General features: G+C 38.6%; 1 protein-coding gene across 1 annotated transcript in view; it reads left to right on the plus strand.

Annotated features, from left to right (window-relative positions):
- Positions 1-13,221, plus strand: part of kif5c (kinesin family member 5C) — a 51,780-nt gene extending 38,559 nt beyond the window's left edge. Inside the window, exons 13-25 of the mRNA XM_036574958.1 lie at positions 1-51; positions 2,134-2,340; positions 4,284-4,430; positions 5,038-5,226; positions 5,576-5,693; positions 6,190-6,266; positions 6,519-6,628; positions 7,684-7,785; positions 7,908-7,968; positions 9,468-9,539; positions 10,641-10,742; positions 10,859-11,075; positions 13,055-13,221. The exon at positions 1-51 is cut by the window's left edge and continues 18 nt beyond it. Of these exons, the coding sequence (XP_036430851.1) occupies positions 1-51; positions 2,134-2,340; positions 4,284-4,430; positions 5,038-5,226; positions 5,576-5,693; positions 6,190-6,266; positions 6,519-6,628; positions 7,684-7,785; positions 7,908-7,968; positions 9,468-9,539; positions 10,641-10,742; positions 10,859-11,075; positions 13,055-13,221 (1,620 nt within the window). The remainder of the gene's footprint in view (positions 52-2,133; positions 2,341-4,283; positions 4,431-5,037; positions 5,227-5,575; positions 5,694-6,189; positions 6,267-6,518; positions 6,629-7,683; positions 7,786-7,907; positions 7,969-9,467; positions 9,540-10,640; positions 10,743-10,858; positions 11,076-13,054) is intronic.
- Positions 13,222-16,116: the final 2,895 nt, after the last annotated feature.

Below are 16,116 nucleotides of genomic sequence, written 5' to 3' on the forward strand. Positions count from 1 at the left end.
CACAGTCAGCTGGTGGAGAATCTGAAGGAGCAGATGGTGGATCAGGATGAGGTGAACACACTGCCTGTCTCTCTGCAGCCCATCCCTCCCCTCATATCACTCACAGCCCATTCACAAAATTGACTGCACATCACAGAGCATTTTTAACACATACACACTTACAGTGAGGAGAGACAAGCTTTTAGACATCTTTCTTTGTTATTTCATATATTTCCAGTGCATATATCAACTTCGCTTTTACACACATAATGTTTTTTGACTTCATACATATAAATATGAACAAAAATGTATGTATTCTAATGCAGAAACACAGATATGTTAAAAAAAAAAAAATTTTTAGGGAAAGAATATCCAGATATTATATTAAAATCTACATATATGCAAAAAATAAAAATAAATCAAGGCATGCAGGTAGACGTTGTAACTTTAAGAGGCAAGAGCTTCCATTACTTCTTAACTCTGTTAAGTAAAAAACTAACACAGCAAGTTACAGACACGAAACATGTCTCACCCTATGTAAGCAGAATAAATCTGATATAGTCAAACCGAATCGTTCTTTGAATTATTCCTTCCAGCCCTTCAGAACAGAGCGGATATCTGTTTCTGTGTTCATATGAAGCGACTCTCATTTTGAGCGGTAATGTCTTCTGCTGATCATTAGATCATTGAGCCTTCAAGTCGTCACCTATTCTTTCACACTTATCAATATTAAAGTGATCGATTAGAACATCCCTTCTATTGACATTGTGATATACTACCATAAAATCTGATATATTGCCACCTGCTGGTTATAGTTGTCACTGCATCATATCACTCTGAATGCAAGTAGCATTGTAAACACTCTACTTATTAATCCCTTCAGTTAGAATAAGAGCCATTCAACTGTGTTAAAAGCATAATTTTCCCCATCAATGCAGTTTGAATAACATTGTTCCCATGGCAACTGCACAGTTTCATCCTCCATCTTCTCTCAGGCTGTCCATGTTTGAAAGCTTGAGGACTCTAAATAGCGGAAAACATGCAATGAATAATTTATACCTTTTGACATTTTAACAGTTGTCCCTTTTGAAGATGTTGAAACTGTATGGTCCCAGCATTTCTGTTACATCTTCCATTAAAACAGGTTCTACTTGTATCATAACTCCACTGTTAGGGAGTTTTTCTGCCCTTGGCAGTGTTGGTTAGGATTGGGTTCTGTAGAAAAAGGCAATGGTTCTGTTTAGTGTAAGTAAGCAAGCTTAAATGGTTCTTTGCATGGTGAAATTGTTCTTCAGATTGATGGAAAATGTGTTGTGTATGGTTCTATATAGAACCTTTTTGAAAATGGTTCTATATAGTACCATAAAGGGTTCTGCTGTAGTTATGATGTCAAGCTTGTAACAATAGCAGAACCCTTTTTGGTGCTATATAGAACCATTTCATACAGGTTCTATACAGAATCATATATAACTCATTCCCCATCAATCTGAAGAGCCATGTCACCATACAAAGAACCATTTAAGCCTACAAATGGTTCTGTATAGAACTCACTCATTCATCATATAAGCTGCTTATCCTCCCGGGTCGCAGGGGGTGCTGGAGCCAATCCTAGCGCACATTGGGCAGAAGGTAGGGAACACCCTGGACAGGTTACCAGTCCATCACAGGGCTATATAGAACTCGTGGTTCTAAATAGAACCATTGCCTTTACTGAAGAACCCTTGAAGAACCATCTCTCCCCCAACAAATACATATGCTAGAATTCAAAGATTTGGGATGATTTGCCATATTAATAATTATAAGTTTTTTTATTCAATAACAACTTAAACAGTGTACATTGGAATATTCTAAACTAGAAGAAAACTATTAAGTAAGTTGTTTGTAAACTTATTAAATGATATGATAGATGATGGTTATTAAACCAATATACTGTGAATATCTATAGTGATTTTCTTGTAACTTTTGGATTTTAATTAACATTTTGGATATTAATTTTAATTGCAATTGTAACTAAATTTTTCATGTCATTCAACCTTCTTAGTTGTTACGGAATCACCTGCAGCCCATAACGGCTTCCTGTGTACCTGAAACCTGAAATCCTGCAGAGTACTAGCAGGATAGTGCAGTCATTCCTTAAATGTATTTCTCTCACAGTTGTTGGCGTCGCTGCGGCGGGACTACGAGAAGCTGCAGGAGGAGCTGGGGCGTCTGCAGCAGGAGCACCAGGCTGCCAAGGAGGAGGTGAAGGAGGTGCTGCAGGCATTGGAGGAGCTGGCAGTGAACTATGACCAGAAGAGCCAGGAGGTGGAGGAGAAAGGAAGGTCCAACAAGCAGCTGAACGAGGAGCTCTCACAGAAGAGCGTGAGTGAAGGAGGAGGATTAGGGGAAACAGTGCAGGAGTGTAGGGGAAGACAGGAGGCAAGAGAGCAAGGAGTAGTCTTCTAAAGCACTGGTGGAGCTGGATTAGTTTTCACTAAGGAGGTTGTGTAATGTAATTTGAAAAGTATACTTTACCTGCAGCTGCAGTTTTGAATCAGAGTTAGAAGTCTTTGTATTTTGATAACTGTGTTTTTGTGTGACAAATGTAGGATTTCAAAATGTTATAAAGGTACACTATTTATTGGCAGCAGTTTCTTACTGACCATTTCTTTTAGACCAAATTTAATTAAGGTTTTGTTGCAATACTCATAAAATTACAATACATCATATTTCCATTGTATAGCTTACATGTGCTCTAATGTGAACCCATTTACATTACATAGTTTATGTAGGCTGTTACATAGTTAAGAGATTGATTGCACTATTTTTCACAACAGCATAGTGTTGTTTATCAATCACATCATGAACTGAACGCCACATTGCAGCAGTTGCATGCACTTATACCAGCCATTAAGAGTACAAAGATGGTAGTAACCAAATGTATCATTGCGGTCGGAATAAAACCTCGTCTCCGTTTTTGTCTTTTTCCGTTGTTTCGACATAATTTGAAAAACATTGATGAATCGACCAATAGAAATGCTTCAAAAACATGTAATATCTGTATTCAAATTTCAAATTTCAGAATTCTAATTTTTGAGATTTTTGAGGTAGGAATAATATTTTAAAACAAAACTGTAAAAGGGAAAGCAAAAACTACAAAAAACAAAAGCTAACAAACCACAAGAAAAGCTGGAAAGGTAGAAAGCTCTACCCGCCGTTGCTGCAGTATTTAAAGACAGGCTACTTAAGATCGCTCAAAGTGCCACTCACTTTCCCAGAATGATTTTCAAATAACAGCTGCTGACTGTAAATCTGACATTTTAACTTCTTTGACAAGACGCTTGACCTGTTTTTCCCAAAAATACTGATTGTCAACAGCTATCTGCTGTATTTGAGGAGTACAATTGATTACTGCAGTGTTTCTGCTGTGAATGTACATCAGTTCTTTACAGTGCACTATATACTCTGTACACCTCTCTCTGGAGACTGGACGCTTTTTAGGGTAATATCATTTTAAATCACTAACATTTAGCACTAAAAGGAAATGGCAAATCACTGGTTTGTTGCATCATTGAATCATGCCCAGGTTAGTAGGTAGCTTATGCTAGCAAGCTAAAGCCAGTATTGAGACACTAGGAGCCTGTTTACACCTTGCATTAACATGTGTTGCATTAACATGTCTTTAGCTGGATTCCTTTTACACTTCTTAATAAAATTCATCTCCAGTTTGACCAGATGAGATTTGATTATACTTTTTCTGTGTAAAAGGCACAAAAAACAAATGTTTTGTTGTTGTTTTTTTTATTTACTTTTGTTTACTTTTTTCCCTGGTACAGTACGAGCCTGGAGTACAAGGAGGCTGTTGGTTTTTTGGGAACCCAATGTACCCCCCCCCAGCTTTCATTTCATTGTTTATTCTCTCAGTATTCTAATTGTTTGTCTTAAGTAGTTGTGTACAGATAACAAAAACATATTTTGTTTACATTACACCTGTCTTTTCATGTGGTCAAGTGAAATCTGAACGAGATCTGTTCACCAAAAATGCATGTTGATGCAAGGTGTAAACAAGCCCTGAGACTTTTCTCACATAATACACAAAGAGTAAGAGAACATCACTGCAAAACAATGAGTATACTGGAAAAACATTTTTTTTTAGAGTAGATGTGAATAAACATGCTGTGGTGGTTGCTGGCTAATTCATGTAACTAACATATTTTTGAAGCTTTAAAAAAACACTGCTGTCTTCCATACTTTGTCCAGTAGCGTACATTATTGTACTTTAGTACTGCTGGGGCTGAGGTAACCTTCTGTGTTGTGTGTGATAGACGCTGCTAGCCACTGTGGAGAGGGATTTCGCCACCCTTCAGGAGATGAGTGGACATCATAAGAAGAGATCTGCAGAGATCCTTGGCATGCTGCTCAGAGACCTCAGCGAGATTGGAAGCATCGTCGGTACCAGCGACCTTAAAGCTGTAAGACCTTCTGATTTGCACATCCTTCTCTCTTGTTGACATACAAATGCACATATGCACACATCCTTGCTGGAGCTGTCATCATCTATTATACAGCTTGTTGTGTATTGAATTACATTGACATTTGATTTACACTCCTTAATAAAGGGGAAACAGATTTTCCACAATTTCAAACCTTACTGAAATGTAAACAAAGTCATTCAGAGTGCTTTAATGTGAAATTGTTTATTGTAGAGAAATGTACCGACTCAGATTTCTTTACATTGGTGGTGATGGGAACCAGGGGTCAAAATTTTTACATCAAAATATAGCCACTTTATTTACTGCACAAAGTGAATAGTGAACCTGCATGTGTCTTCTGAGGTGTAATGTTGTAATATCTTTTGATAAAGATGATTTAATTAATATGATTAATATTAGATTAAAATATTAGAAGTTTGATGGAGAACCCAAGAGAAATGTTGGCACCTTTCATATAGACTGGTCATACAAAGATAAAAGAAGATCATTCAGTGTGACAAGCACAACTAATACTTCTTCTCTTCTCCTTTCTCCAACATTTCCACCTTATTCTTTTCTTTCCACCTTATTGTTTTGTCCCACTCAGATGACAGAAACACATGGAGTGATGGAGGAGGAGTTCACCATGGCCCGCCTCTACATCAGCAAGATGAAGTCAGAGGTGAAGTCTCTGGTGAACCGCAGCAAGCAACTGGAAGTTGCCCAGGCTGACACAGCACGCAAGATGCAGGCCAATGAGAAGGAGCTGGCATCCTGCCAACTGCTAATCTCCCAGGTGAGAGCCAGTTCAAGGGGAGCCTGGCCACTTATTATTTCTCCTGTTATATCAAAAACATGACTGCAAAACGCCAGAGGGTGCTCGCTTGCGAGTCCTAAATGAATGAGGGTGAATGGAGCTAAACAGGTAAAGTCACTGACGATTGATCAGATTTTACTCACCAGAGCCCTCTAGTGGCACACATAAAAGAAATCCTGTGTTCCACAAGTGTCTAGGGCCACAGTACTACGGTACTCAGTACATAAATAAGTTATGTAATTAATTACATTTACATTTGTACCTGTTACAGGTTTAATAGTTTACATGTACCTGTTACTGAATGCATGTTCATCTCTGACTGATGCAGCTCCAGGCCAAGATTAAGTCCCTAACGGACTACATGCAGAACGTGGAGCAAAAGAAGAGGCAGCTGGAGGAGAGCCAGGATTCACTGATGGAGGAGTTGGCTAAACTCCATGCGCAGGGTGTGTGAATCACACAGATGCACACACAGGATATTTCTGAGGGGATTACATATAAAATAATCCCACTTACATAGAAAAGTCAAAGGAAAAAGTGAAAAAACAGGAATTTAAAAAAATTATTAAAAGCTATAGCGAAAGTGGGGCTCCTAACAACCACCTGGAAGACTTGGTAGACCACCAAAACTGTCCCCAGTCGTATTTTGATTTACAATGGGTGGAACAATTTTGTGAGACATCAGATAAACAGCACTTAAAGCTTACATCTTTGCGAGAGAGGAGAAAATCAAACTCCACTCTTGCTTCAGATTTGAAAAAAAATCCACAGGTGTTTCTGTCCATCCTTCCACACCTCAGTGCTATCGGTCTGAAAGGATGTGTAGCTGTCAGGAAGCTCTTACTCTCTGACTTTAGCACAGTACTATAGGTCATCCAAATTACACTAAATGTCCAAAAAACATAGAGATAAGCTAAATGCTGTTCTTATATATTAATACAGAAAAGATGCATGAAGTGTCCGTGATGGACAAGGAGAAGGAGCATATGAGCAAGATGAAGGATGCTGAAGAGATGAAGGTAAATAACATGCTTCTGTTTCTTTTACACATGCGCTTCCGCAACGTTTTACCATTCGAATGCATCTTAAAAGAAAATTGCTATTAATTAGTGAAAGGCTGCTAGATGCTAATTAGCATGACGTAGGTAAGGTTGTGCTAACGAAAGGAGAAAGAATCACTTGGAAGGGTGCATTCATTTAAAACTGTAAAGCAGTTGACTTACCTTTTACCATTTCTCTAAATGTGGGTTCTATGAACTTTCTGTGTGTAGAAAACTCTTGAGGAGCAGATGGAGACTCACCGAGAGGCCCATCAGAAGCAGCTGTCTCGTCTCAGAGATGAGCTCGACGAGAAACAGAAGATCCTGGACGAGCTGAAAGAGTTAAGAGCAAAATGTGTACTCTCTCTTCTTAGACAAGTTATACACATTACGAACGTTGCTAACTGTCAGTGAAACTCGTATTTGAAGCCACCTATATGGAATACAAATATACGGACATATATGTCCACACATATTGCCATATTAATCAAATATATTTTTAAATGCATTTATTTTCAAACAGCTCTGTTACACCTAGAAACGTACCATACAAAAATAAATGTATGTAAATGTTTTTATAAAATACATTTGAAAATGTGTGAAAATAGACAAAATACTGTCTATTGCACTTTACTGTTTGGATACCGACCTGTCCAGGGTGTATCCTGCCTTCCGCCCAATGACAGCTGGGATAGGCTCCAGCACCCCACCGCGACCCAGAAGGATAAGCGGTTTAGATGATGGATGGATGGATGGATGTTTGGATACCTTTTGAAATGAATTTGTATTCCAGTATCTTAATTTTAATTATTAGCTAATGAACCTTTAACATGGCAAAAGCAAGTGTTGTAGGTGTCGATACTCTGTGAAAATGCAGTTATGATTTGATATCTTGTTTATTTGGAATACATTTTTATGAACGCAGTCTTACTGCATATGTGCATGGTTAATGCAAAGTACAGTGCAAAACACAGAAGTCAGTGCTGTTTAGTTACATCTGTAATCTTTGTTAAAACTACATGCCATTGAAAAAATGTAATGAACATAAATAAGGGCATTTTAAAAGTATATTTAGCAAAAACAATTTACAGACAGATATATTTGATAAATACATTTGGAATTTATTTTTTTCCATAGGGGGAGTTAAGTCAGGGTAACCAGAAAATGGCTTTTATTCTTGACCTTCTGCTGCCTTCACGTTGTGTCGGGAATAATATATATACATATATAGAGGACTTGAAGGCAGCATTAATCACTGTAAAGATTTCTAATTCAGTCAGAAAATAAACTGAATTTCAACCTGAATACATAGTCAACAGAATTTATTTGCATGAATACTAGAGAATTAGATTGTCCTCCTACTCAGATGACCTGAAATGTATCTGTTCTCTCTCAGTCTGAACCAGGCACTTCAGCTGGAGCAGAAAAAACTCCTCTCTGACTACGACAAGCTCAAAGAGCAGGAACGAGAGAAAGATGAGAAGCTGCAAAAACTAGTGTAAGTGGGCTGCTCTTGTGGGTTGTTGACTTCCATGACCTGACCTCAGTTTTTGGACTAATGTAGTACTAATATGCTCAAGTATGTGAAGCGTTTTAGTTACTGTTTTCCCTGTGCATTAGTTTACTAAATGAGAAGAGGGAGCAGGCCAAGGAGGATCTGAAGGGTCTTGAGGAGACTGTGGTAAGTAAGCAAGTGATGTGATGCTGTAAGAGCTAACATTTACTTTGTCAGTATATTATAATTTTTCAGAAGTAAGAACAAACAGTCACAAACTAGGCATAATTACACTTTCTTGGTTTACAATTACTGACTGTAAACCTCTGTTGCTGCGCTATTTGTCAGCCCACAGTTTGTCTCTTCCCCTTCTATCAATGGAAAGCAGTGGTGAACCATTACTAGTTGAGCTAGGCTTTCAGTTTAGACCATAAATATGAAAACTCTGTCAAAAATTAGGGAAAACAACTCTATTATAATGCTAATTTCTGCTAGCACCCCTATGGGATTCCCAACAGTATGTAAGTAGCATGCTAACACTGGTACACATGAACAATGTTCCGCATGTTTTGGCCATTTTAGATTGATTATGAACATTTAAGCCTTGTATTTTATGTTGTATCAGTTGTATCAGTTATACAGTGAAAGAGTTCTGGCATAGAGCTGCTGCCACTGTTTTCTATTTCTAACAACTGAAACCTGGTTAGACTACTACTTGTATTCACATGGACGTACTGAGAACTTCTAGAAGACCTAGAATGATGTTTTTCCTCAAAAAATAGTTCCAACCATTGTAAATCAAAATGCAATTGGTTGATTCCTCTGTCACTTTAAGCTGATAGCTAATCCAATGTGTAAGGCCTTCAGTCCAGCTCCTGAAGGCCTAACTAATGGGAGAGCTCACTAGGTTATATTTCTGTAGACACCATGGAGAAAAAAATTCTGATTGGACAATTTTTGTTGTTGTTTTCCGAGATTTTAACCCTTTTGTTTCCAAACCAAACTTAGCAATGATATAGGAGTATTACTACAATACTTTCAGAGTTCAAAAACAGCAGTATGATTATTCTGCTAAAAAAGAATGACCTAAAAAGTACAGACATATATTTATGTAGTTTCCAGAAATCATTAGGCCTTCTTTTCTCAGAGGGTCCCACACCGCAAGACCACTGCTGACCAGATATTATATGCGTGGTGGTCTGTTCTCAGCACAGCAGTGACACTGATGTGGTAGTGTGTGTATGGTGGTACAAGTGTATCAGACACAGCGGTGTTGCTGGAATTTTCACACACGTCAGTGTCACTGCTAGGTTGAGAGTGGACCGCCTCTCAAAAATACCCCGACAAGAGTGGCTCTGTGGTCAGAAACTGACCACTGATGTATAGTTATAGGATGACTAACACAATTTGTGCATGAACAGACAGACTGCAATCTCTCAGCTGTACACCAGCTACATTACAAGAGTGGTCATATGGCAGTCCAGTTATTTTGGAACAGAAGATCTGTAGACAGTAACTGTAAACCTACAAAGTGCACCTTAATGGTGTCTGTTCATGGGTGTAGATACAAGGTAGATGGACCTGATAAACTGGCCGCTCAGCGTATATAATCTGTTAATGGAGCTGATTGATGGTTAACTACATCATCATTTTAATCTTTAATAATATTTTCTGTGAACTTCCAGGCAAAAGAGCTACAGACGCTCCACAATCTGCGTAAGTTCTTCATTGAGGACCTGAACACGCGTGTCAGCAGGGTAAGCGTTAAGACATATTACTGTTAACATGGTGTTTCTTTATTGTTATTTTAGTATTTTTGCTTTACTGCACTTCCCAGCATTCCCTTGAGCATATAGGTGGTACCTACTGCTGGCTCATCCAGTCACAGACATCCTTTGGCTTTGAGCCTTCATTTTGGAGCCAGAAGCTGAATGACTAATGGGGATTTATGTTCTCTAACAAAAAAAAAAGAGGAAAAAACACCTGGTTGAGATATTTCCAGTGTTACTAAGGAAACAGTGTCATTAGCTTCTTTGAGGAAATGTGAAGTAAACGTGTCATTGCCTCGTTGAAGTGACAATAAAGCCAACTCTAAAATAAGTCAGACTGTTCTCACAGCTGTGGATGTTTCTTGACCTTACCTGTTCTTTTTTCTCTGGGTCATGCTGTTGGCAATCACGGTGGACATGTTTGTGCAGCCTCAGTGACAACGTCTAGCATATTACTGTGTGCTGAGATACAGGTGTTCAGGATTTTATTTTTATACGCAGTACTGTGCAAAAGTCAGAGATCGCTTTTAATTTATTTAATTTTCAGTCAAACTGGTAATTTTTTCAGGAGATATTTCTGAGGAGAGGTTAAGACAAGATAATCCACTTTCATAAGGTAGGAAAAAGTCAATGGAAAATAAGAGGAAAAACAGGAGTTTTCCAAAATGAAATTCAAATGATTAAAAGCTACAGAGAAAACGGGACTTCTAGCAACCAGCCACAAGATATGGTAAGACCACCGAAACTGTCCCCATCAGATAAACAGCACTTAAAACTTTCATCTTTGAGAGAGAGGAGAAAATCAAGCTCCACTGTTGCTTCAGATTTGAAAAAATCCACAAGTATCTAAATGAAATAGACAAAAAAAAAAAGAAAGAAAATGTGCAAATCAAACAAAGAAGCTGCTGGTGTTCTCAGAACAATGGACTGACCACCCCAGAGTCCAGACCTCAAGATCACTGAATGTGTTTGGGATTGGTGAAAAGCAGAAAATGTTAAACCAATTTCTAGTAACTGAACTTTGGAGGTGTGAAAAAATATCCCTGCAGATTTATTTGAAAAAGTTTCGTATTTTTTTTTTTCTGACAGAGTGTAGAATTGGATCCTGATGAGGGCGGCAGCCTGGCTCAGAAGCAAAAGATCATTTTCCTGGAGAACAATCTGGAACAGCTCACTAAAGTCCACAAACAGGTGTGCTGTGTCAACGGTTTTCTTTAATTGCTACAGATGATACCAAAGTTGTGTCTTCCTAAACCTTCTTCTCATCTCCTCTGGTACCCCTGCTCTTTCTCTCTCCCTCCCTAAAGTTGGTGCGTGATAACGCAGAGTTGCGTTGCGAGTTGCCTAAGCTGGAGAAGCGTCTACGGGCCACAGCAGAGCGAGTGAGGGCTCTGGAGGCAGCACTAAGGGAGGCCAAGGAGAACGCCATGAGGGACCGCAAGCGCTACCAGCAGGAGGTGGACCGCATCAAAGAGGCCGTCAAGGCCAAGAATCAAGCAAGGAGGAGCCACACTGCACAGATTGGTCAGTATAAAGGGATGGAACCTTGAGCTTGTGCTCTGTTTCTTGATCATGGACGACAATATGAAAATGCTGTCTTTGGCATCAAGTACAAGACCACAACAGGAAGTCTTGATATCCATCCTTAGCTAATTTTCAGCCATAGTCCCTGAGCAGATATAGACAAGATGATGCTATCTGATGAAGTGTTAGCTTCAGTTACTTGTTGACTGCATTATCCTCTCAGCTTTAGTGCTAAACTAAAGAAGTAAACTAAAGACACCAAACGTGTCCTGGCTGGTCGACTGCGTTTGGGGGAAATGATTTGCGTATGATTTACTGCTGAACCCTTTAAGGCAGTGGTGCCTCTTTATGACAGTGATCAATCTTAGTTTTGGCCTTAATCTTGGCAGCCAGGGGGCTGTCTTGGTTTCAAAGGATCTGGCCTTGATGAAGGCCACAGAAAAAAAAAAAATTAGCAAACACAAAACCTCAACACTATTAACTTTCAGTGTTATATTACTGCCACAAGGGGGCAGCATATGCACGTTTATTTTCCTTAAAAACAGACTTTCCACTTAGAAGGCCCACCTGTATTGCACAGTTTTGTGTTTTCCTGCTCTAACACACCCGGTTTGGCAAAGAAGGGCTTAATGATCCCCAAATGATGTGACTTAGATGTGTGAGAGCAAACACAACACAAAATCTGTGCAGACCCAGAGCTGAGAAACATTGCTTTAATTTGCTGTAATTTCAGAAACCACAAACTAGAAGCACTTTTATAGCTGCAGGTCAGTTTTGTATTAACAGTGTCACAGGAATTAGACTAAAACACAGTTTCTAGAAGGGGTACTGAGAAAGACAATACTTTTTAACTGAGGGCAGCTTTCAGGACTCTGCCTTAGGGAGCAGTTTTATAAATATAGTATGATCTGCACCAGGTTGCTCATGTTTCTCCAGAGTCATTGAAAATGAACTAATTGTTTTGATGATTTTCTAAGTGAAAATAAGTGAACGCGTCTTCTGCAAGGAATACATTTAAAAATGGCATTTTCTTGCAGATTTTAGTGCACAATTTGTATTTATTTGCAAATTTAACATCGGGGAAAAATGTGCCATCACTTTCACACAGGCCACATTAGATCTTGTATTTTTTTCCAATATGTTAAATTCAGTAAATTAAACAGTAATTGTGCATTAAATGAGCAGGAGTGTATTCTCTGTAGTGGATTTGTTAACTTATTTTCACTTTAAAAAATGAACAAAAACATACAACTTGACCAGGGGTGCCCAGACATTTTAACATGACTGTACTGTTAGTACAAATGAGCATGTACTCTTTGTTGATTTGCAAAAAGTTTACATATAAAATAGAAAGCATTTTCTAGATTTTGCCATTTTCCCTTGCAAAAACTGCAAAAGTAAAGGAAAAGCTGCTAAAAGTGCAACCTAGTGAATAATGCCAAAAGCCTATACATCATATCCCCTTGTTGTGAAGTTAACACTCATCAGCACTCAAACCTTTCAGATGTTTAAACCACCTTTGGGCCAAAAGAGTTTCAGCATGTGCATTTAAGAATAAAACAAAAAACTGGGAAAGAAAACAGATTTGCAGGTATTTTTTCTTACTTATTTGTAAGAATACAGAGCCCTGCTGGCGACATACCGTATAAATAATAATAAGGAGTGGCCACAACTTAGTAAGGTGTGGGAACGAGATCTTAATGCGTGGCCACAACTAAGTAAGGCGGGGGGATGAGATATTTAAGCCTTGGCCAGAGCTTAATAAGGCATTATCTCGTCCCCATGCCTTACTAAGTCATGGCCACACATTAGGACCTTGTTCCTACGTGTTATTTTTATTTATACAGGATGTCACCAGCATGGCCCCGTATGAGAAAGTAAAAGCGAAAAGGCAAAATTGTCCTAAACTTTTTGCCAGCAATGTAAGTGGAAATCTCACAGAACTGCTTAATCATCCACCTTCCCACTGCTTCCTTTAGCCAAGCCCATTCGCGCTGGACATCATCACTCAGCTGCCACCGGCTCGCCGGGCCACAGCATTAGAGGAGGAGCCCAGGTCGCGTCCAGCCCGCGCCGTCAGCACCACTACCAACAAGCTCAGCACTACCACCACAGCAGCAGCAACAGCAGCAACAGCAGCAAGTGAAGGACAAAGAGAAGGTACAGTCCAGTCCACCCTTTACATATCTCACAAAAGCTCATCTAAACTCTTCTTCCAATCAAATTAAGACTGACTGTACAAAACATTAGGGGAACCTACGCTACATGACACACGCCACTGTCACTGTTAGAATGAGAGAGGTCCACCATCCAAAAATATCTAGCCAAGAGCGGCTCTTTGGTCAGTAACTGAGCATTGATGCAGAGCTAGAGAATTCACAAATTGTGGATCAACTGAATCTATCTGTACAGCAGCACGGTGGAGCCACAAAGCTAATAACGCATCTAGTCAGTGTATTTATGTACCCCGACTCCATTTGTAGGTCTAGTCATCACTTCTGGCCCTGGACAGCTGAAACCCACCACAGTTTGGTGATTTCCCTGCTCTAACAGACCCACTAAACCTGATTGTTCAGGTTGGGCAATATGTTTTATTTAATGTCATGATAATTTAAGATATTGTCACGTGATTTAGTTTTTCTGTGGTGTCATTTAAAAAATACAAAAACTATGAATATGATTGCCATTCAGTGTTCTGCATAGTACACTGAACTAAATCCAGCTCAATCTGATTAGACTGTCTTTGAGATTAAACATGCAGTTTGTCTTTGTTTTAAGGTACTGATGCTGTTCACATTGTGCTGAGAAAAGCATATTGTAACGTAGTCTGGCATAATTTATCCCGATAGCGATCAATCATTTCAATGTATCAATATATTTCAATATTAAAATTCAGGGCTGAACTGAGTGAGCTCCAAAACCAACTGAAATTGGATTTAATAGTTACTGTGAAAAATGTGTTGAAGTGTCCATTTCACAGAAAACTACATTTTCCTCACTTTTTCAAAATAAAAGAGATTGAAGTAGTATATAAACATAATTCAGTTTTCAAAACACAGCATTCATTCCCCATACAATCCATACAAATAGAAACTGGGCTACAAAATTAGCCTGTTTTAAATTGTTTTTGTGATGTGTACCTATTCATGTTGAAGTTATAAGCAGTGTTTCAGCCCGAGCTGTTCTTTGAATAAGGTACAATACAGGACAGCCAATCAGGACATAGCTCATTTACATATATCAACCTTAAAGATGTAGTAACAAAAATAGCCTGTTTAGTTGTAAGGGATAAAGAAAGCTGGAAAACTGTCATGTACAAGTGAACGTGGAAAAAATCAAACCGACAGTTTTTATAATCAACGATTAAACTTGGTTGACTAATCATTGCAGCCCTAGTTGCAGCTCTAGTCTGCAAAAAGGTTCTCCGGGAGCACGGCTGGTGACCACTGTTCCAGTTCTTGAACACTGATGGATGGAATCAGGTGTCAGAACAGGAAAATTGCTCCACTTGGTTTGGGAAATATTGACCTCCACCATTTTTAGCTGGCTCGTTAAGCTAAGACGTATTTATCACTGTTGCAGCTCGACACTACAGATTGATATGCGAGTGTCACGGCAGCTCTTCTTGATTTAGGACTTTCAGAAGCTGTATGTCACCCCTACCTCATGTGGAGCCACCCCTGGCCCCTCTCTGCAGTATTTTTGGATGGGATAGTCCCTCTCTCCCTTTTCCCAGACTGACACATCAGGATGTTACCAAACTCTCTTCCTTCAAATTCGATTTGACCTGAGAAAAACAAGCTAACAAGCCCCTCCAGCTGCACTTCCCTTTATGCCAGATTTGTCCCCCTAGCAGCAAATAAAAAGAGCGCCTGTGTTCGATCAGATTTGGTGTAACATCTTATGAAACAGACCTTTATTTGAGTTAAAAAAGTCTGTTTACCTCAGTGTCCTGCTTTAGCAGTGGCTGATCGGGCAGCTTCAGTGGGACTGAAGTTTTCTCTTAAACTGCGTGAAGATTAATTGCGCAGTGCTAAAAGAACACCGCTAATTACGTTTCAGCAGCATGTGACGTGTCTGGAAGCGCCAGCGGCTTAGTTGGAAAGTGGTGGCTGAACGTTGCCGCCGGTGCCAGTGGCTCGACTAAGATGGAGGAAAGTGTTTATAAAGGATACAAAAAGGTCTGTGTGCACAAAGACCCCCGAGTCTTGGGAAAGTAACTGAGAGCAGGACATTTACATTAACCCTTAAACGCATCGCTGCTTTACTTATTATTTGTAAATCTGCTGAACTGCACTGGCTGCCTATATCTTGTAGGATGTATTTTAAAGTTCTCTTACTAGTTTTTTAAACTCTAAACGGCCTTATAGCACCTACTTATTTCACATAACGTCTGTCTTTCTATGTTCCAAAATGTGATCTTAAATATGCAGATACTGATCAATTGCAAACACCAAAATTGTTTTATTTAATAAGTCAAGTATTGACTTTTAAACAAAAAAATAATAAATAATATACTGTAATGATCTGATTTTCTATTTATTTATTAATTTATTATTTGTTTATTTAAGCTCCCTACCAATATTTGAAACCTGTGAGGTTGCACAGGACAAAAGTATTAGAATCATTTTATACATTTATCTGCATCCAAATTGATTTATATTTTATATTTAAATGTACTCAAATATACATGGATGTTGTTGCTTTTGTTGATTCTAAGCATTTGAAAGGTAATGTACATACACCACATGTATATATATATATATATATATATATATATATATATATATATGTATGCCAACTGCCAGAATACATTGTAAAAAAATATGCAGCTTTTAAACCACTTGTGACCAAGTTAACTTAAAATGTTGAGTTCATTGAACTTTAAATGATAAGTTAACAAACGTAAAACACAATTGATTCTTCCATTAACTTGATATTGCAAGCTCAGTGCTCAATTTAAAGTTAACTCCATTACTTTTTTAAGTTTAAAAGTGGCATCATTTTTTACAGTGTGATTAACTGAGTTTATTGATCTTGT

Source organism: Colossoma macropomum, unplaced genomic scaffold (assembly GCF_904425465.1).
Source record: "Colossoma macropomum unplaced genomic scaffold, Colossoma_macropomum, whole genome shotgun sequence".
Taxonomy (NCBI): domain Eukaryota; kingdom Metazoa; phylum Chordata; class Actinopteri; order Characiformes; family Serrasalmidae; genus Colossoma; species Colossoma macropomum.